The sequence below is a fragment of the Monodon monoceros genome, unplaced genomic scaffold (assembly GCF_005190385.1).
Source record: "Monodon monoceros isolate NGI ecotype Baffin Bay Population unplaced genomic scaffold, NGI_Narwhal_1 Super_Scaffold_11, whole genome shotgun sequence".
NCBI classification, from domain to species: Eukaryota; Metazoa; Chordata; class Mammalia; order Artiodactyla; family Monodontidae; genus Monodon; species Monodon monoceros.
Genome location: NW_021703767.1, coordinates 141,809,499 through 141,831,375, shown reverse-complemented (window position 1 = coordinate 141,831,375; position 21,877 = coordinate 141,809,499). Strand labels below are relative to the sequence as shown.

At 54.0% G+C, this 21,877-nt stretch overlaps 1 protein-coding gene across 4 annotated transcripts in view; it reads right to left on the bottom strand.

Annotated features, from left to right (window-relative positions):
* The window catches only part of RARB (retinoic acid receptor beta), a 190,048-nt gene that overhangs the window by 26,911 nt on the left and 141,260 nt on the right, over window positions 1-21,877 (bottom strand). For all 4 annotated transcript variants that reach the window (XM_029213603.1, XM_029213602.1, XM_029213604.1 and 1 more), the window contains exons 4-5: window positions 9,925-10,085; window positions 2,437-2,613 (exon numbers count right to left, since the gene is read on the bottom strand). In XM_029213603.1, the coding sequence (XP_029069436.1) occupies window positions 2,437-2,613; window positions 9,925-10,085 (338 nt within the window). The remainder of the gene's footprint in view (window positions 1-2,436; window positions 2,614-9,924; window positions 10,086-21,877) is intronic.

Below are 21,877 nucleotides of genomic sequence, written 5' to 3'. Positions count from 1 at the left end.
CAGGCCGGGGTCCTGTCTCCACTGAGTCCCTGGGGGGACAGGTTCACGCAGGCACAGCCCTCCCTAGCGGGGCCCCAGAGCCGCAGATGGTGCTGGAAACCAGGCAGGGCAGTCACCGCTGCGTGGCCAGGAGCGAGGCGCGGGTGGATGGCGGAGGGGAGTGCGGGCGGACTCCTCGGGACTGTCAACCAGACCCACCCCCGCCCAGGCCTCCTCGGCCTGTCCTGCAGGAGACACAGCACAGGCGCTGGTGGCCACGGGGGCAGCACGCGGCCAGGCCTGGTGCCCCGGGACTCTCCTTCCTAGGGGCTGAGAACAGCTGCAGCCCGTGTGTGCCCATCCTTGCGCCTCGCGGGCCCACTCCCGCCACACACCAGTGGCTTCGCTGAGAAGCCGCCTCTACCGTCAGCCAGTTGATATCCTCACTCAAGAGATGCTCTTTGACGTTGTGTGTTTTTCAGGATCTTGTGCTTTTGCTAGAAATTTTTGGACATGAACTTGTCTGGGGCCAAATAAGTATTCCTTCTGCCTGTCTCATCTGACTGGAGATCCTGCCCTGCCCCCACTAGGGCTTCTCCCCTCTGCACGCCAACCCCACACTGCACCCCGAAAGGCCAGTGGGAGCAGTGGAAAGGTCTCCCGACAGCCGGCCCAGAGCCTGGACTCCGCCCTGCGTGCCCTGCCGACCCCGTCCCTGCTTTCACTGCCGAGCCCCCCACCTGATCCACGCTCCACCAGGGCCGTGTGAGCCCGCAGAAGGGCCTCCCCTGGTTGACTCGCATTCCTATCTTACACACGGGTACACTGAGGCCAGGAGGGGTCACGGAAAGTGGCTCCTGTCCTTCCCAAGTCCCCCGAGGGCAAAGGGAGGAGAACTGCCGGGTTCCGAGTCAGTGTGAGATGCGGGGAGACGGCTGCTGGGGCCCGGGGGGGGGCCCTGATCCCTGAGCACCTGCCGCTGTGGCAAGAAGGCCCTCGCCACCCCGAGGACCTCAGAGCATCCTCTCACCCGTCCTTTCCCGAAGGGTGGCAGGGGAGGGAATCACAAATGGCCGCCACCTGGCAACCAGACAAAAGGAGGACCAAGAAGCAGGCACAGGCCAAAGCCAGAGAGTCGGGAGATCCCAGGCCCCGCAGTGGCCATGCGGCACAGGGTCAGGACCCCATGGTTGCAGTGCCGCCACGTGGCAGCGTCCAGCGGCTCAGGCGAAACTGGGCTGAGCGCCTCACGCTCGGCACTTGTGAGGACACACCGGCGCCCTGTTGTTCACTGCCCCCAGAACTCATCCCTACATCGTGACCCACAGGCAAGCTGCCCCTCACCCAGGGGGCCGGGCAGGCTCTGTCCCCAGGCCCAGCCCCCGCTTGTGCTTCTAGGGCCTCAGAGCTGCAATGCCTCTCACGCCGCTGGCGTGCGACCCAGCACTCAGGTGACTCACCTGGTCTGCAGCTCCTCCTGTAAAACGGGCTGGGTCTCCACCCCCGGCCCACTCTGTCACGTGTGGCTCAGATGAGCTGAGGTTTGCAAACTCGACAGTGTGTGGGTATGTGACAGATTTTGGGTTTTTGGCCATGTGGCTTGCAGGATCTCAGCTCCCCGAGCACGGATGGAACCCGTGCCCCCTGCAGTGGAAGCGCACAGTCCTAACCACTGGACCACCAGGGCAGTCCCCGTATGTGACAGATTAATGCTGCTCTGATGTTTCATCTTTTCTGAATGTTCCTAGGTCCATCCAAGACCCTCTGATTTCATGAGAAGAAAAGTATCATAGATACTCTCGTGACCCCCGGCCCCTGTAGGTTACAGAGTAACCGTTACCACTCCTCCTAAGATCCGGCTCCCGGTGAAAAGACACAAACATTCGAGCTTCCTGCACAACTGCCCCATCCTGAGCCCCCCTCCTCCCGAGAGGGATTGTGGGAGGCGTGTGTGCGTGTGTCTAGTTACAGTTACTGTATTTGCTTTGCAGAACTGTTTATACCCAAAGCTATGAAAGACGTAATAAAAAGAAAAACCTACGCTTTTAAAGCACCTCAAAACCTCATCTTACCTTCCCTACATTGTGACGCATCCCTGGGGGCTGCCCCCCACCTCCTCCAGAGGCCCAGCACACACTTCCCCAGGCGGGACACGCCCCTGCCACCTCTAGTGCTTCCCTGCTCGACGACACTGGCACTGGGGCCGGGGCCTGCAGAGGCCGGGCTGGGATGGGCCTCACCCCTCCAGGGCCCTGGAGCCACAGTGTGGCACTGAAGGGTTTTGGGGCCCTTTCCCAGGCCACACAGAGGGGCGCCCACACTGGGGAGAGAATACGAAGCTTCTGTCCAGCTCTGGGGACACCTCTGGCCATTGGGCAGCAGAAGGAGAGGCTAGGGATCCAGGGTGCCTCAACCCCTCCTCCCTGCCCACCCCGATGGCGGGCTCAGGCCACATACCAGGATGTCCAAACAGGCCGCCTTCAACAGGGTGATTTGGTCTGCGATGGTCAAGCCAGTGAAGCCTGGCAGACGTTTAGCAAACTCCACGATCTTAATAATGCACTTGGTAGCCAGTTCACTGAATTTGTCCCAGAGGCCCAGATCCAGTCGAACTCGATGGTCGGCACTGGAATTCTACGAAGGAGAGAAAACACCGTCAGGGGTAGTTGTGGGAAGCCAAGTGGAAGGCAGGGGACCGAACACGTTTCCCATCGAACGTGCTGACAATTCACTCTTCACAGGGAGCCTCCGGAAGGTGGGGGAGAGGTGACCTTTTAGCTTAGCGTCATTTTTTAAAAATGCTCAAAATCTTATCCCTGTGCTGCTGGATAATCAACTAACAGATGCGGGAACCTCTGTTCAGCGACCACTCCAGCTAGTAAATGAAGCAAACGGGGGAGGAGCCACCACTTGTAACCTGGATGGACTAGTGGCTCTGCCACCTCAGGAGAGCCGAGACGAACCGTAGGAAGAGAGGCCCTTCCTGAGATGCTGGATCCAACCACGCCTGACCCACACCAGGATTTTATTTTTTAGTCTAAGTCGGTTTGAGTTTGGTTTCTATCACCTGCAACAGGAAGAATTCTAACTAACGTTCAGTTACAGCTTGAGATGGTTTAGGTGTGAGAGCTTCCCATTCTCCACCCAAAGAACGGTCACGATGTAGAGAAGGGGGCTCGCCCCCACGGCCACCAACGCCTCCTGCCTGGATTACTGCGACAGCTCCTCATGGGTCGCCCTCACTCTACCCTGACCTCCGCACAGTCTGTTCTTTTACCAGAGGAATAAAGGGATCCTTCAAAAACGCAAGTCAGAGCAAGTCACTGCGCTGCTCAACATCGGCAATGATCTCTCACCTCACGCAGACGGAAAGGCAGAGTCCTCTCCGCGGCCTGCAAGGCCGGCCCGCTCTCTCGCGTCTCCCCCGGCTCCACAGGGCCCTGCTGTCCCCGGACCCGCGGGCGCGCCCCTCTCCCCGGCCTGCTCTGCCCGCAGATGCACTGTTCATTCCTTCCCGGCTGGGCAAACCTGAGCCCCCGCCCGACGACTCTGTGGACCCCACACCTGCTCTGCGGTCCCAGTCCGCAGCCCCCGACGCACACTTTCATTTACTTCCTGCCTCACTGTCACTGCCGCGTCCTCAGTGTCCAGAACAGCGCCCGGTACACAGCAGGGGCTCAAAACGTTTGTTGAGTGAATGAGTGAGTGAATGAGGCTTCCATGAGTCCACGCCCGTGTAGGATGTCTCAGGGCAACCACCATGCAAGGACGAGGCTGCCCTGGGCCGGGGCCTCTGGCGGCCCCGGGGGGCGCCAGACGTGCAGCAACTGGCAAGGTCGAGGCTGGCGCTTGGGCCCCTGACACCCGGGGACACATCCACGTAGTCTATAAAACGAGCTGTGTTTTTCTTGTTTTTTTATTTTTGCGGTACGCGGGCCTCTCACTGTTGTGGCCTCTCCCCTTGCGGAGCACAGGCTCCGGACGCGCAGGCTCAGCGGCCATGGCTCACGGGCCCAGCCGCTCTGCAGCATGTGGGATCTTCCCGGACCGGGGCACGAACCCGCGTCCCCTGCATCGGCAGGCGGACTCTCAACCACTGCGCCACCAGGGAAGCCCTGACCTGTGTTTTTAAGGTTGGCGGGGAAGCTGAAAGGGAAGTTTGCATAGGGGGTGGCACAGAGGCCATAAAACAGGTGGAGGCTGGCTGCCCCCTGGCGCTCCTGCGGGAAAGGCCAGCGTCCTGCCCGTCACTTCACCCCATCCGTCCCCAAGGACCTGGGGACACAGCGCACCCGGAGGAGCTTGAGCCCAAGCATGTGGCCACTGCGTCTGTAATTCAACGTAATCGTCGGCTCGCCTGGTTTGTGGGAAGATGACGCGGGAGGGGAGGGGCACAGAGGTGAGCAGACAGCAGGAAGTCATGTCACCGCAGCGCCAATCCACTGCCCGGCCCAGCACGTGTGAACGGAGCCTCCATCAGCCTCGTACGAGGAGACTTCATCACGCACCGGGCCCGCCATCCTTCTATTAAAAATAACGCACAGCCGTCTTAACGGCATGTGAATCTAACTCACCACCATGCAAACCGAAGGGAAGAGGCAGTTGAGAAAACACAGAATAACCTGGCGTCTTATCATTCTGGTTGCTGGACTCACACGGCATGAGCTTAATGGCTTATACGCTATCCTCCAGCGCAGACAGTGCAGAGCTCGGCCCGTCTGGGGGGAGTGAAGGCGGTTAGGGGGGCCCTGGGTGGGGGCCGATCCCGAAACCAGGGGAGGGGGAGAAAGGGAAAGGCTCGGGCTGGGAGGGGCCTCGCCGGCAGCTCAGGGGAGCGGAACACAGCAGAGGGGCAGAGGCAGCCGCTGCCCCCCGGCCCCCCTGAGCACCGGTGAAGCCCAACCCCACCACGAGATCCAGTTAAAGGGCCACTTTGGTCAAGCAAACGGACCCCTTCCCGCTGCCGTGCGCTTCTCTGACCGGCTACTTTCAGAACGAGGCCCGTAAATGGAGGTGGAATCGCGGTGTCTTTAAGCCCGTCTGTGGCAGCTGCAGGCACTACAGTGCTTCAGCCAGGGCTGCTTGTCCTTCTCAGCCAAGGAGGAAACGCAGAAAGTCTTAAAAGGAACGAGGAGCTAAGGTTCCCAGGGGTGGCTGGAACACCGGGGGCCCGGGTCCAGAGTCTCTGCCCGCCGACCGTCCTGAGAAGCTGATGTCCTTTCAAGCTCCACCTGTAGAATGCTCCCGGCGTCCACTGGGCATGCTCCTCCTGGAACAAGCCCTCCTCCGGGGCTCACCGGGAGCCAGGCCCTGCTCTAAGCGCTGTATGAGGAACTCCCTCTAGTCCTCAGGACACCCGCACCTGGCAGCTGCGTCAGTGCCCACCGGCCAGCGCAGAGGCAGCTCGTGCTGCGGCCCTGGGCCCACCCTCTCGGGGCACCGCACGGCCTGAACTTTGTCTCCGGAAGCCCGTCCCCTGGTGAGAAACCCCAGAGGCTGAAAGGTGCTCGGCATCGCCAGGACGAGGACGTGATGCGCGGGCTGGCGTCCGGGGTCCACAGACACACGCCAACTGCCAGCTGGGCATGTCCATCCGCAGGAAGACGACACACAGAGGCCCCAACACACACGCTTCTAACCATGTGGCAACCGCCCTGCCACCGAGGGGGAGAGACAGGGGTGGGGCAGGGGCGGGGCTCTGACGGCCCCCAAGTGTTTCCTGGACGTCTGGCTAGAAGCGAGGGAGACGGTGCAGGACTTCCCTGAAGCTAATGTTTCAGGGGTGCTCCTGGACCCCTCCCCCCAAGACACCTGGGCCAGGACAGGAGCTGGAGGGGCCCCTCTGGACAGCCAGGGGGTCTCAGAATGCAGGGGCCTTGGTGGAGGGCAGGGTGTGGCCTGGGGGCACCAGCTGCAAGATGGAGGGTGTCCAGCGTTCCACATGCTAGATTCGGGGTGGCTTCGTGATCCTTTGGGTGGATTAAGGGCTCCTCACGTCTCCACAGCCCCACCTCCCGAGCCCTCGGAGGGCAGCCCGTGTCCCGCAGGGCCTGTGAGGGGGTGCACAGCCGCACATGGCGGGAAGCGGGAGCAGACAGCCCAGGCTGGGCCGTGCCCCCGGGAGACTGCCTTGCTGTCCTAGCCACACTTAACGCTGCCAGGACTGGGCATGTGGCTCCAAAAACTGACTAAGCGTTCATACAGAGTCGGGAGGAGGAGACCTGCCCGTTCTGCATGTGTCTGGGCCAGAAACAGTACAGGGCGCGCTGATATGCTTCCCTCATCTACCCTCCCCGGCAGCCCCATCAGGGAGTCACAGCTCCGACTCCCATTACACAGATGACGAGCTGGGCTCCAGCGACGACGCCAAGGTCACGGAGCTCCCAAGCATCACAGGCAAGATGTGAACCTGGGCCTAGGAAGCCCTAAAGCCTGGATGCCAGGGTCATGGTCGCTGAGGAAGAAGAGTAAACACCCCCAGAGCTGGGCTGTGTACTCTTTGGAGACTGCATCGTCCACAGCCCCACCCTGGTCCCCAGAGTCCCCCCTTGCCCCCTTGCTTTTCAGGAAGGTCACTGGTCAGAAGCCTTGCCAAAGAGCCCGGCGCTGAGCCTGCAGGTGAGCATCCTGTCCAGGCCCAGGCGTGGGGGGTGGGTGCCAGCTTCCTGCCCTCCCCTCCCGTTCCTGGGTCCTGACCAGGGTCCCAAATCAACCCTAATCAGGAAGAAAAAGGAGCTACTCTTTCAACGATATGTAGGCGGGCAGCTAGCTGCCTTTCTAATTCCTCCCTGCCCATTTATTCCAAAGCCACCTGACAGGGATGCCAGCCGGGCAAAGGCACCGAAGTCCCCTCGCAGTGGAAGCAGCTGCACGTGGACAAGCTCCTTATGGAAAGCGCTCGCCCCCATGGCCAAGTGCCTGCAAAGGATGTGTCATGGCTGCTGCTCTTTGTTTACACCTGCGCCTACTTCCCGAAAGGACTGCGAGCTGCTTACAATAAAAACAGAGCTAGATCTGTGCACAGAGAGAAGGGCTGGAGGAAGCAGCAGTGCCTGCAGGGCATCAGGCCACCCCGTGGTTAGGGATCGTCTCCTGGAGACGGGACAGGTACAGCCACTTTCCCTGCTGGATCCAAAGAGGCGCAGAAAGCCCCTGCAAAGCGCTTAGGACTAAGGGCCCTCACTGGGGACCGAGGGGGCAGGGAAGGGGCGCTAGTGGCTCTCCGGGAAGCCCCTGCCTGGGGCTGGAAGCAGACCCTGAGACTAGGATTCCAACGCGAGCAGTTTATGTGGGCAGAGGTCCTGGGAAGCACTGGGAGAGGACTGGGGAAGGGCCGTGGGCACCGGGCTCCACCTTGTTGGAGAGCTTTGGGAGCCGTCAGGCCGGGGCTGCTCCCAGGAGTGTCGACCCCGCCCCCCTCTGCCCCCCACCGTGTGAAGCACGCTGCCCCAAAGGCACAAAAAGCCTCGAGGCAGCGTCGTGGGGCTGCAGGATGAGCCACAGGGATGCGGGATGCCGGCAGGGCCCTAACAGAGGCGGGGCAGCGGCCCCACTGGCCTGGAAGCAGGTGAAATCAGACCTCGGGCACAAAGAGAATCCAGAAGGAGAGGCTCTCGGATTCCGCCAGGAGGCCTGGGGGAGGGAAGGTGGGCAAGGGCCCAGAGAGGCCGACCAAAGTCCCTGGCTGTGCTGACCTGCAGAGGGACGACGGTCCCAAGGGGGCGCTTTGGTCCCAGGCTGCACCAGGGCGTGTGTACTTGTGTTTGCCCTGCCCTCCTCCAGACCAGAGTGGCGGCCACTTCACCTGGTGACCAGGTGAGGCAGAGTCTGCGGCACGGACGAGGCCACCCTGACACCCCAACCCGGGGAAGAGGGCCGGGGCCCCCGGAGGGCAGCAAATGACCCCACGGGTTGTCTCTCACCGCGGGACCTGGCTTACAAGTTTCCACCTCCAGGAAGCCCTCCCTGCTGGGACTGTTCTCTTTTACTCTGTCTTCTGGAGGGAAAGTTGATTTATCCCTGGGTAACAGCCCCGTCCTCCTAGCTAGACGCCTGGTGTCCCCCGTCTCCACCCTGCCTTGTCACCCACCCTCCTGAGACACGGTGTGCCGTGTGGGGTTAGAAGAGCTGTCCCGGAGTCAGACTGCCCACGTCCAAGGACACCCGCTGGCTACGGGGCGTGGGGAAAGTGACTTATTCCTCTGTCATACGGGGCGCTGCACCCGCCTCGCGTTGCCTCCGTAAGGGGTAAAAGAATTCACACAGCGAGAGTACGTAGCGCGGCCTCTGGTACGGAGGAAACGCTCAGTGAGTACTGGCTGTAATAATGATGACCGTAACAACAATAAAGACTCCTGATCACAAACTATCGACTTCTCTCCACCACTTCAGACTGAAATTCAAAAACGAGGCCAAGGGAAGTGAAGTAACGTGCACACGGTCGCACGGCTGGTTGGCGGCAGAGCAGGATTTAAACCACATTCACTCCTAGCACCCCTGCTCCTGACTCACAGCGTCACCCGCCACCCAGGTCTCCGGGCCTGCCTTCCCTCGCAGGCCGACCTCAAGGCTCCCGAAGCCGCCCCGTCCTGTGTCTGCTCTGGGCTGGGTGGCGCCCCTGTGCGCAAAGGGGACTCGTCCGCTGAGTCAACAGCAGGCCAGGCCAGGAGCTTCACAGACTGGCCAGCGTCTCTCCTTGTCCCTGACACCAGGGCCTGGGGGCCCAGAAAATCGTCCTGGGCCTCGCTACTCGAAGTACGCTCGTGGCCTTTGCTACTCAGAGTGTGGTCTGCAGACCAGCAGCACCTGGGAGCCTGTGAGCAACGCCCGCCCACACGTGCTGAACCAGAACCTGCATTTTAATAGCTGCCAGGTGCTTTGTAAGCTGGCGGAGGACTGGGGAGCAAGCTCTAGGTTCTTCTTCTCCGGGCAGCTCAGCCAGGGGACTTGCGGCTAAGTTCAGAGCCAGCTCTTTAGAAGCTGGTGCCACCCACCGTGCAGCCTCGGTGCCCCACTTGCTGTTCTTAGGCCCCACCCGCATCATCATTTCACCTTTTTATCCCCATGACCTTCCCTACTATTCTTTTTCTAGCACGTCTCAATCAAACCAGCAAACACTGCAATGCTTGGATTTTTAAAAAGCGCGTCTACCAGCATCTTGGACGGGCAACGTGAGCCACTGAAGAGGCCAAAACAACATTCTAGTTGCACTCACTCATTCAGTCGACAAATATTATTGAACGCCGCATGCTGGGAATACACGTCAGCGCACAAAACACATGCAAAAGCCACTAAAAAATTCAAGTACCTAAAGACATCTCCATCAGCACATCCAGACCAGCCGACAAGGCCTCCTGCCTTGTGACCTCACCTGTCCCCCACCCCCTTCTCTTCACCTCTCCCTCAGCGAGGCCATTCCCAGGGGAGCACAGGGAGCAGAGGGGGACCTCCCAGCTCGGTGACCCTTCGCCTTCCCAGCCGCCCCCTCCCCCCCCCCCCCCCCCCCGACCCCAGACCTTCTGTGGAGCCAGACGCTGGGCGGGGGAGGCCCAGTCCCCCGGGTGGGCTCTTCCAGCTGGAGCGGGGACCGTGAAAGGCTCAGCCCGGCCCTCTGTCCCCGCTAGGCTCTGCACCGGCGTCCGCCGCCGGGACCCCCGGCCGCCTCCCTGGCCCTCCTCAGCCCCTTCACGTGGCTGTGGGTCCCCGCGAGCAGCAGCCACGTCTCACTCACCCTGGCCCGGAGCCTCGCACGTGCCCAACCTGTACGTCCTGACCAAGCGGGAGGAAACGCCCACCCTACTCGGCGGCTGCTGCGACCCCAGCCCGGAGGACCGGCCGCGGCGTCTCCTTCCTCTGCCCGGGCCTGCCAGGGTGGGGGCGGGGAGCGTGCGCACGTGCGTCTGCGTGCGAGTGCGCGTGCGCGGCGGGGTGGGCGGGGCCTCTCACCGTGGTGTACTTGCCCAGCTGGCAGAGCGAGGGGAAGGTTTCCTGGTGGGCTTTCCGGATCTTCTCCGTGAGATCGTCCAGCTCGGCCGTCATTTCGTAGCTCTCCGTGCATTCCTGCTTCGAAGGCTCCTTCTTTTTCTTGTTTCTGTCATTCCTGACCGCTGCAGACGAGAGAGCAGACAGACCAGGGTCATTCGTGGCCAGGGCTGCGCTACCCGATGCTGCCTGGGAAGGGATGGGGGTCGGGGGGAGGAGATACGACCAGCACATCTCCCGAGGCGAGGGGGTGGCTGCCGGGGGACTTGTCTGTCTGCGCTGCAGCCGCCAGCTGGTTCCTAAGGAGAGCTCAGCTCACCCAGAGGGCCTAGAGCCTGTTTGTTCGGAGGGAACTTCCTATCTGGACTCGTTCCTGGAAGAATTTTTCCGGGCAGGTTCCCCGCAGTTCCAGAGGGGATGGCCTGAAAGGCGCTACAGGGAAACCCCTTTTTCCTGGGAGACACGTCCCAGAATGGAGACAGGGATTCCTAGCTGGGCCTTTTGGTTCATTTTTTTGCTTTTCAGTTTTCTGAATTAACTGGCACCTTGTTTTTTTTTTTTTTTTTTTTGGCCCAGCTTGTGGGATCTTAGTTCCCCCACCAGGGATCGACCCTGGGCCCTCAGCAGTGAGAGCACAGAGTCCTAATCACTGGACCACCAGGGAATTCCCTTAACTGGCACTTTCGAAGAAATTCATCTCCAAGGGGATGGGATTTGGGGTGTTGTCCCTTCATGTTTTTCTGCTTCCTAAACTTTCTGTATTAGTCATATAGTCTTTTATTACTTACAGTTTTAAAAAGTAATAATCTATGCACCATGAGCCCTCAGCCTGGAAAGCTGTTCATTCATTCATCCTTTATCTGCCCGCAGCCCTCATCCCCACACTTTGTCTGGCCCTGGACCTCATGGGCATGGTCTTGGCCTCCATGCTGGGTGGTCGTCCCACAGCGCAGCCTCTCAGATGACCCAGATTCGAGGGGCACTCAGAGCTCTGGCTCAGGCAAGGGTCTCCTGGGGAAGGAACCTGGGACCCAGGGAGGCTGACAGATAAAACTAGGTCATGCAACCCGCACTGCCCGGGGACCCAGGGTTGCCAGGCTGGACACTGCCTGCTGTGTCTGCCACCACCCTGACCTGGGAGTCTGTGCTGCAAACGACCCAGGGCATGATCTGATCCGCTCTAAGAGGATTCGGCCTGGTCCTTCCTGAGAGCCCCGGGCGATCTGAGAGCTGGCAGGTTCCTGGGTCTGGGTCCACACCGTGAGGACCACAAGGCCGCCTGGGGCAGGGGCTGAGGGCAGGGTAAAAGCAAGGCACAGGCGCAGGGAGAGGAGAAAAGGTGAAAGGAAAGAGATGGGGAGGGAGGGAAAAGGGAGGGGGGGTGAGTGGTACTGAAAAACCCCGTGGTCCGTATAAGCGCCTCACACCTGCAGTGGGGAGGGTATTTCTGAGTATCTTCAGCATCGTACTGGGAGCCATGTCTACAGTGCCTCACTTCATCCCCTTCCCAGGTAGGCAATTTTAAACCCATTTTACAGACAAAGGAACGAAGCCTCAGAGAGGCTAAGGGATGTGCCCATGACTACCCAGCTGGCACGACCCTTCCTCGTGTCCACTCGCTTGTTTGTAACCAAGTGGACGCATTTGAGAAGAAAACCTGTGATTTTCTTCTCCAGGACTCTGAAATGACACTGTTCTTTGGCTCAGAACATTTCCAGGACTAGGACGAGTGCATAAAGACAGTTTGAGGTATCTCAGCCTCACAGGAAGGCTAGCTGTGTGCCCAAACCACTCCCACAGGTACAGGACACAGGTGAGGGCAGCATGGTTTAAAGCAGGGAGAATGCAAAAGTAAAAAAAAAAAAAAAAAAATCCCTTTTGAAATCACATCAAAAAAATTAAAAAAAAATACTTAGGAATAAACCTGACCAAGGTGGTGAAAGACTTATATACTGAGAACTATAAAACATTAATAAAGGAAATTGAAGATGATTCAAAGAAATGGAAATATATCCCATGCTCTTGGATTGGAAGAATTAATATTGTTAAAATGGCCATACCACCCAAAGCAATCTACAGATTTAAGGTGATCCCTATCAAATTACCCATGACCTTTTTCACAGAACTAGAATAATCCTAAAATTTATATGGAGCCACAGAAGACCCAGAACCGCCAATGCAGTCCTGAGGAAAAAGAACAAAGCAGGAGGCATAACCCTCCAGGACTTCAGACAATACTACAAAGTTACATTAATCAAAACAGTGTGGTATTGGCATAAAAACAGATATATGGATCAATGGAACAGAACAGACAGCCCAGAAATAAACGCACACGCCTATGGACAATTAATCTTTAACAAAGGAGGCACTAATGTACAGTGGAGAAAGGACAGTCTCTTCAGCAAGTGGTGCTGGGAAAGTTGGACAGCCGCATGTAAATCAATGAAGTTAGAAGACACCCTCACACCATACACGAAAATAAACTCAAAATGGCTTAAAGGGGACTTCCTTGGTGGCACAGTGGTTAAGAATCCGTGTGCCAATGCAGGGGACATGGATTCGAGCCCCGGGCCAGGAAGATCCCACATGCTGCAGAGCAACTAAGCCCATGCACCACAACTACTGAAGCCTGTGCGCCTAGAGCCCATGCTCCATAACAAGAGAAGCCACCGCAATGAGAAGCCTGTGCACTGCAATGAAGAGTAGACCCTGCTCACTGCGACTAGAGAAAGCCCGCACACAGCAACGAAGATCCAATGCAGCCAAAAATAAATAAATAAAACATATATTGCAAAAAATAAAAAATGGCTTAAAGACTTAAACCTAAGACACGACATCATAAAACTCCTAGAAGAAAACATAGGCAAAATATTCTCTGACATAAACCAAACCAATGTTTTCTTAGTTCAGTCTTCCAAGGCAATAGAAATAAAAGCAAAAATAAACAAATGGGACTAATCAGACTTATACATCATCAAAAAGTCTACAAATAACAAATGCTGGAGAGGGTGTGGAGAAAAGGGAACCCTCTAACGCTGTTGGCAGGAATGTAAAGTCGCACAGCCACCATGGAAAACAGGATGGAGGTTCCTCAAAAAACTAAAAATAGTGTTGCCATATGATCCAGCAATCCTCCTCCTGGGAATATATTCGGAGAAAACTAGTTCGAGAAGATACATGCACCCCTATGTTCACAGAAGCACTATTTACAATAGCCAAGACGTGGAAGCAACCTAAATGTCCATGGACAGAGGAACAGATAAAGAAGATGTGGCACATATATACAATGGAATATTACTCAGCCATAAAAAGAATGAAATAATGCCATTTGCAGCAACATGGATGGACCTAGAGATTATCATACTGAGTGAAGTAAGTCAGAGAAAGACAAATACCTTATGATATCACTTATATGTGGAATCTAAAATATGACACAAATGAACCTATCTACAAAACAGAAGTGGACTCATGGACATAGAGAACAGACTGGTGGTTGCCAAGGGGAAGGGGGTTGGGGGAGGGAAGGACTGGGAGTTTGGGATTAGCAGATGCAAACTATTATACAGAGAATGGATAAACAACAAGGTCCCACTGTATAGCACAGGGAGCTATATTCAACATCCTGGGATAAACCATAATGGAAAAGAATATATATATATATATATATATATATATATGAATCACTTTGCTGTACAGCAGAAAGTAACAGCAGTGTAAATCAACTATACTTCAATAAGATAAATTAAAAAAAATAAAGTGGGGAGAACGCAGAGAACACGGTCAGCACAGGGGAGACAAGCCCAAGGCAGTGGGCATCTGCGTTCGATGGGGAGGCCGCGGCCGGAGGCCTTGTGAGCACCGTGGCTCTGAGGGCAGGTTGCAAGCCCCCCTGCCCCCCTGCCCCGTCCTGGCCCTGCCGAGAACCCTCTCCCTCAGCTAACACTAAAGTCCTGTCTGAGTAAGATGGTCCTTCTGAAACAGAGCTCAGAGAACAGTTTGGCAGGTCCTCACAGACGTAAGCGTGCGATCCATGCAAACCTGCACACAAACGTTCAGAGCAGCGTGATTCCAAACAGCCCACGTGCCCATCCACTGATGAACAGAGGAACAGAACTGGTCTATCCAGACAGTGGAATATTATTGGCCACAAAAAGGAATGCAATTCAGATACATGTTACAACATGGATGAACCTTGAAAACATGATGTCAGTGAAAAAAAGCAAGTCACAAAAGGCCACGTATTGTATGGTTCTATTCTTAGGAGATGTTCACGACAAGCTAACTCATAGAAAGAAAGCAGGTCGGTGGTTGCCAAAGGCTGGGGTGGGAGTGAGGGGACGGAAAGTAACTCCAGTTGGGCCCAGGGTTCCTTCTGGGGAGATGAAAATATTCCAGAATTAGACAGCAGTAAAGCCGGACAACCGTGTGAATATATTACAAACCACTGGACTGTATACTTTAAAGGGATTAATATTATGCTATGCGAATTGTATCTTAAAACAACAAGAACAACCACAAAAACTCAAAGGCCCGGTGGGAGGCCACACCAACACTTGGACCTGCTTTGACCACGATGGCACCTGGACCGCCTGACTCACCCGCGGCAGCAATGCTGCTCACCGACGTCTCAGCGAGGGCCAGCCCCTCCTTCATGTAACTGAAGAATTCTCGCTCTCTACATTCCACAGTGAACCAGGAGTGGTGGGCATTATAATTTCATGTCTACACTCTAGAAACCCAAGGCCCAAGATCACCCTGTTTGAAACTCGTCAAGATTTCAGTGGAAGACACACAAAAGCAAAGACGGGGGGTACACACAGTACCTGCAGTCCATCCCCAGCATGCCTAAGCGTCATCCACCGCCGCGCGGCCCACCCATGGCCCCCTGGAAGATTAAACTCAGAGGAGCAACCACGGCTCTAGAGGGTTATGCTCTGTGAGCTGCCACCGCTGAGCATCTGCACCCAGGCAGAAAGCAGAGGTGAGGCGGGAAGGGGACCTCAGAGAGTGCCGCAGGGCACCGGGTCGGGGGGCACTCCTCATTTGCAAAGCCAGAGCTCCATCTGTTGTGCTCCGGGGCCCAAGCTCGCGGCATTCTCAGCGGCTGACTGGTTGCCAGAGGACAAGTGCATAACCTCATGCTCCCTTCCAGACGGCTCCTGCCCTCCCAAAGCAAAGTCCCCAGCCCCCAACTGTGTCCATCACCAAAGGATTCCTGGGACTATCGCAGACTCCTCAGCAACTGCAAACTGCAGCCACCCCGTGGGTGATAACACCCCAATTATGTAGAGGCTCCTAAGTTGATGGATGGATTCTCTAAACGCTGGCTTCAGCATTCTGCTTTGCTCAATGGTTTTGAACTGCTGTGGAGCACAGATGTGGTATCTGGGCCAGGCGGGCGGACGGCTGCCAGAACGTCCAGAATAAGGGATGCCTTCTATATCCAGTCACTATTCTAAGTGCTTTTTTATAAATAAACTCATTTGACCCTCATGAAGAAGCTACGGGGTAGGTACCATCATCCCCATCGTACAGATGAGAACACTGAGTCACAAAATGCTTAAGAACCTGCCCAAGGTCACACAAACAGAAAGGATGGAGCCGGGATGGGACCCTGGCACATGGAGGCTTGATCACTGCACTGCTTAGCATGGCAAAGGAAGGGCAGGGGTGAGCCTGGAGCTGAGACGGTGGGGCCGGGCCAAGCTCCTGGGCAGTGGCTCTGCTGCCTGCCTGCTGGGCTGCGGCAGCCAGGTCAGAGAGGAGACCATCACAGGGCCCTCCCCGTGCCAGGGATGAAGCGGTGCAGGGCTGGGGAGGCGTCTCTGTCCTGTCTCGGGGGACTCATGTCAGCAGCTGCCAGGGCGGGGCAGGAGCTCGCCCCTGTGCAGGGCTGCAGTGCGGGGCAGGGGGCCACCCACGGTTGCTGCAGGGCTCCCCACCCCAGAGTTGCCGGCCCCTCTTACAGCCTCTCTCCTCGACGGATGGTGGGCTGGGTGAGAAGGGTGAGTCTCCTGTGAAGCTTCTGTGCGCTAGTCACACAGGAAGGAGGATGGAAGCCCTTCCACGTGGACACGAGTGGACCTGTGGGCAGCACTGTGGGTCCGTGGCTGTAAGGGGCAATGATGCTTTCAGAGAAGGCGGCTGGTAGCGGCACCACGTGAGCAGGTGCACCACTGCTTTGTCCATTCGTTCATTCACCAAATGTTTTGTGAGCCTCTGTGCCATCTGCCGTGGGGATGGAGTGGAGACCACACAGCTGGCTCCTGATGCCTCGGGGCTCACTCGTGGTGGGAGACAGACATGAATCATGTGATAGCAGTGACAGTGATAAGACTGTTGGCCTCACTATTACTACAGATACTGAGACTCCAGTACTAGAGTGTTTTTTTGTTTTTTGTGGGTTCTTTGTTTTGTTTTGGCCACGCCGCACGGCCTGCTGGATCTTACTTTCCCAACCAGGGGTTGAACCCGTGCCATGGCAGTGAAAGCTCTGAGTCCTAACCACTGGACCTCCAGGGAAGTCCCTAAAGTGTTAATTATGATAAGACTGAAAAGGCTAATACAGCTTCCCAGCAGCTCTGGGCGCTCGGTGAAACCATTTATTCATATTAGGTCATTCAATGCTCACAGCCGCCTGACAGGGAAGTATCATTATTATGCCCATTTTGCACATGAGAAAACTGAGGCACAGAAAAGTAAGTAACCTGCCCCCTCCTGTTAAGTGATGTGGCGTGAACTCTGAACTCAGACAACCTGGCCCCGGGGCCCTCAGCCGTATCTGTCGCGCTCATACGTGACGCCACGATGTGGTGAGTGTCGTGAAGGAGGCTGCAGGAGCACTGTGTGTGTGCACGTGTGCGTGTGTGTTGTGTGTGTAGGGGGCGGCGGGTGGTCCAGGATCGGGAACTGATGCTGGAGAAAGGGGAGCGGGGGAGGGGGGAAGGATGGAAGGATGCGCTGGTAGGTGGGGAGCCCGCCATGCTCTTCTCTGCAAGTCTGGGGTGGGAGGTGCTCAGCCCTGAAGGCCACCTGCGATGTGTGAGGGGTGGTCTCTTCTTTCAGCCCGACTGCAACTGGCTGGCATGTGCCCAGTCCTGCGACGTGCCTGGGGGTTTGACAACTGCTTTCAGGCACGGTGCATCCCTGGGAGGGCCGGGGCGGGGGGCAGGAGGAGGGCACCTACTGTCACCTCTGCATCAGTGCCCCATCACGGTGTAGGGGGGCAATTACTCTTCCACATGGCCCTCCCCTCCTAGTCTGTGAGCATCAGGAAGGCAAGGGCCATATTTTACTCGTGTCTGCGTCCCCAGGGCTTGATACATCGTCTGGCCCATGGTGAAGGGTGAGCATGTGGCAGATGTGGAGCTCTGTCGGCCATCAGGGCCTGGGTGCGGCAACGCAGAGCTCACCTGAGCCTCTTTGTTCCAGAAATTAAAGGTCGCATCATAAGCTCCGGGCCTGAAAGGGACTCAGGGCCACTCTCGGCCCCAACAGTGCAGCCGATAAAGCGGGAGGCATGCAAAGCCTCACGAGTGTGATTGACACACCTGGTAGAGCCCGGCCCCGTGTCTGCAAAGCGCTTCTTGGACGAAAGGTGCTTCAGAAGATATCAAGTATTCTCCTTGTGAGGGCTAAGTGCCACAAATCAGATTTGGTGGCATAGAAGTAACATATTTATGATCCACTATCATATTGCAAATGAAATGAACGTAATAAAAGTGTCACTTATACAAATACCTCTGATGTACAGATCTCGACCTATGAATATGAAAGCAGACACCCAAGCACTTTTTTTGAGTGTCTAATCATGAAAGTAAATGAAGTCATGTTCATTTCAATGTGTGCGCTTGTGCACGTATCTGGAATATTGATTCCTATGCACACAATAAAAATGTAATGCAGGAAACATGCGGAATTCAGAAACTTCACTTGGATTTAGGAAGAGATGAAACAACGCTTCACTAGAAATTCTTTCACATCAAAAAAAAAAAAGGAAAGGAAAATACAATCAACAGTGATTTTGTCCATTAAAATTCTCTATAGTCAGTCTAGCAAAGGAAGCATAATGGTCTATTTATTCTTGTTTGAATATTAAAGTCTGGAATTCCTTCAACTTGACTTTTCACCTCCTTACTAACTATAAGAATAATGGACCACAGTCGGTGATGAGAGCTATCTGCTTGCCGTGAGTAGGGGAGGGTCTCTAACTAACATACAGATGTAGTTTCATCTCAGTTTAAACATCATTTTCTGAACTAACTATACACGTGAACTTGAAGGCAGGTGGATCTGTAACTAGTAGAGAAATACTTTCCCATAATTTCAGGATTTGCGGTTGGGACTCAAGCAATTAACAGAGCAGGTCCTACTGTGACCTTGCGTGGGTTGGGGTGAGTGAAACAGCCCTAATGTCAGAATCCCTTGCACGGTGGAGACTGCGTCTTTCTCCCGATTCAGCAAGAGCCACGGAGGCGCTCGTAGAAATGTGAACAAATACACAGGGAAAGGAGGTTAGTGAGTGAGGTTGCAGCTAAGTTTTCTCCACTGCTACCAAGACACACGCCTCTGGACCAGGCTGAGGGCAGGGCATCCATGAGAGTCTGTTAAATGAATTCAGCCCCTGTGCTTGGACCTTGATTTTGGGGTTTTGAAATGGAGGTCAAAATAGCATCCTCCAGGGACCGCTCTAGTCTGCCACGTGGCAGCCTAGGTGCAGGGATTTCAGAGGGTGATGTGGGCACAGCACAAACGCAAAGTGTACGGAACGGGATGGCACTCGTGGTGACCGAGCAAGGGAGCATACTTAGAATTTTTAGAGAATATTAAATATGCAAGTCTTGGGGGGAGCAGTCTGGACACAGCATGCTGAGAGTTTAACCAGGGTCGACCAGCCTAGCTCAGCTTCTTCAGGTTATTCCAAGCACTTACAGAAAATCCCCAAATATCAGAATGTACAAAGGCCAAATACTTCTTTTAGTTAAAGTGGTATATTCTACTAACAAAACTTTCCAAATGATTTTAAACACACTTTCCTCTCACTGGTTGCTTTTACTTATGGAGATGTGATCTCCTCTCGAGGGAACTGCGTTCCTTCTGTCGCATAATCCCAAACACTTTCCTCCTCTGTCGGGGCTGGTGGGGGCAGCCTGGTGCGGCCGCGTTTATCTTCAGCAGGCCCAGGGTGGTGGGCATTCTTGCAGGGAGACTTGGAGTTTAGAGGCTCTGCTATAAGGGGCAAATCCTTTCCTTTGGAGAAGAGTCTTGGATGAACTATAGGAAATATCCTAAGTTTAACTCTGGAGACAAACACTCCTGCCTTATGCATAAAAGTAAGCACTTGGTCATGAGCAGTCGAGAAAGTGCAGGCGGCCTCTGGATGCCTTCCTCCACCACCCGTGGTCCTTCTCTGCTCATTGCCTCTGGCAGCAAGGGGCCCTGACAAAGGATGGCTCTCACGAAATCTGTCCACTGGTGGTGGTGTTTCCCCGGCTCTGTCTGTGGCAGAGTCATCCAGTATGATCAGGGCTGAGATGAAGGACTTTACTGATGCTATAAAACTAGATGCTAAAAAATGGAAACTGAAGACACCAAGGCTGTGGTCCTTTACCTTTTTGGTTTTAATATTTATTTTATTTATTTGGTTGCACCGGGTATTGGTTGCAGCAGGTGTGCTTCTTAGTTGCGGCCAGCAGTCTCCTTAGTTGTGGCTCACTGGCTCCTTAGTTGCGACATGCATGTAGCATCTAGTTCCCTGACCAGGGATTGAACCCGGGCCCCCTGCATTGGGAGTGCAGAGCCTTAACCACTGTGCCACCAGGGAAGTCCCCCATTTGCCTTTTAATCAGGAGTAAACTCACACCCACTGCATGATCAACTCACCTCGTCTGTAAAAACTGCCAGCTTAGAAAAGGACAGTTCAGTCCCCACTGCCGTAAACCATTTTCATGGGCAGGACATGCTTTATTATATAAGCTGAAGTTCGCTCTGCAGAGCTCAACCTGCCCTCTTGTGTCGGAGAGGCTGTTTAGCGGGTCTTTTTGGCTCGGTAAAACTGCAGGCAGTCTGAGAGTCAGGAATCTAGAGTCTTAAAATAAGGGCCATGTATCCAGAGTGACATGACTGAGCAGAGGTGTTGGTATAACCCTTTAGATTTTTTTCATGAAGACAAAGACTTCATTCAAAGCAGTATCTGATGGTGAGGTGGGGCGGGGGGCTTCATATAACAAAAAGAAATTTCCCAGCAGACTGTTTCAGATGAGCCTGTATCCTGCTCTGTGTCACATACATTCTTCACAGCAAGTTACAGGCTGCCGTATCTTAAACAACAACCTCCATCAAGATTTGTATGGAAACACAAAAGACCCCGAACAGCCAAAGCAATCTTGAGAAAGAAAAACGGAGCTGGAAGAATCAGACTCCAGGACTTCAGACTATACTACAAAGCTACAGTAATCAAGACAGTATGGTACTGGCACAAAAACAGAAATGTACGTCAATGGGACAGGATAGAAAGCCCAGAGATAAACCCAAGCACCTATGGTCACCTTATCTTTGATAAAGGAGGCAAGAGTATAAATGGAGAAAAGACAGCCCCTTCAATAAGTGGTGCTGGGAAAACTGGACAGCTACATGTAAAAGAATGAAAGTAGAACACTCCCTAACACCACACACAAAAACAAACTCAAAATGGATTAAAGACCTAAATGAAAGGCCAGATACTATAAAACTCTAAGAGAAAAACATAGGCAGAACACTCTTTGACATAAATTGCAGCAAGATCTTTTTTGACCCATCTCCTAGAGCAATGAAAATAAAAACAAAAATAAACAAATGGGATCTAATTAAACTTAACAGCTTTTGCACAGCAAAGGAAACCATAAACAAAATAAAAAGACAACCCTCAGAATGGGAGAAAATATTTGCAAATGAAGCAACCGACAAGGGATTAATCTCCAAAATATAAAAATATACTAACAGCTCATGCAGCTCAATATCAAAACAAATAACCCAATCAAAAAATGGGTGGAAGATCTGAATAGACATTTCTCCGAAGAAGACATACAAATGGTCAAAAAGCACATGAAAAGATGCTCAACGTCACTAATTATTACAGAAATGCAAATCAAAACTACAATGAGGTATCACCTCACATGGGTCAGAATGGCCATCATCAAAAAAAATCTACAAACGATAAATGCTGCAGAGGATGTGGAGAAAAGGGAACCCTCCTACACTGTTGGTGGGAATGTAAATTGGTGCAGCCACTATGGAGAACAATATGGAGGTTCCTTTAAAAACTAAAAATAGAACTACCATATGATCCAGCAATCTTACTCAGTGGCATATACCCAGAGAAAACCATAACTGAAAAAAAATACATGCACCCCAATGTTCACTGCAGCACTATTTACAATAGCCAGGACATGGAAGCAACCTAAATGTCCATCCACAGAGGAATGGATAAAGAAGATGTGGTACATATATACAATGGAATGTTACTCAGCCATAAAAAAGAATGAAATAATGCCATTTGCAGCAACATGGATGGACCTAGAGATTGTCATACTAAGTGAAGTAAGTCAGACACAGAAAGAAAAATATCATATGATATCGCTTGTATGTGGAATCTAAAAAAAGGGTACAAATGAACTTATTTACAAAACGGAAACAGAGTCACAGATGTAGAAAACAAACTATGGTTACCAGGGGATAAGGGAGGGGGAGGGATAAATTGGGTGACTGGGATTGACATACACACATTACTATATATAAAATAGATAACTAATAAGGATCTACTGTATAGCACAGGGAACTCTACTCAATTCTATGTAATGACCTATATGGGAATAGAATTTAAAAAGAGTGGATATATGTATATGTATAATGGATTCACTTTGCTGTAGAGCAGAAACTA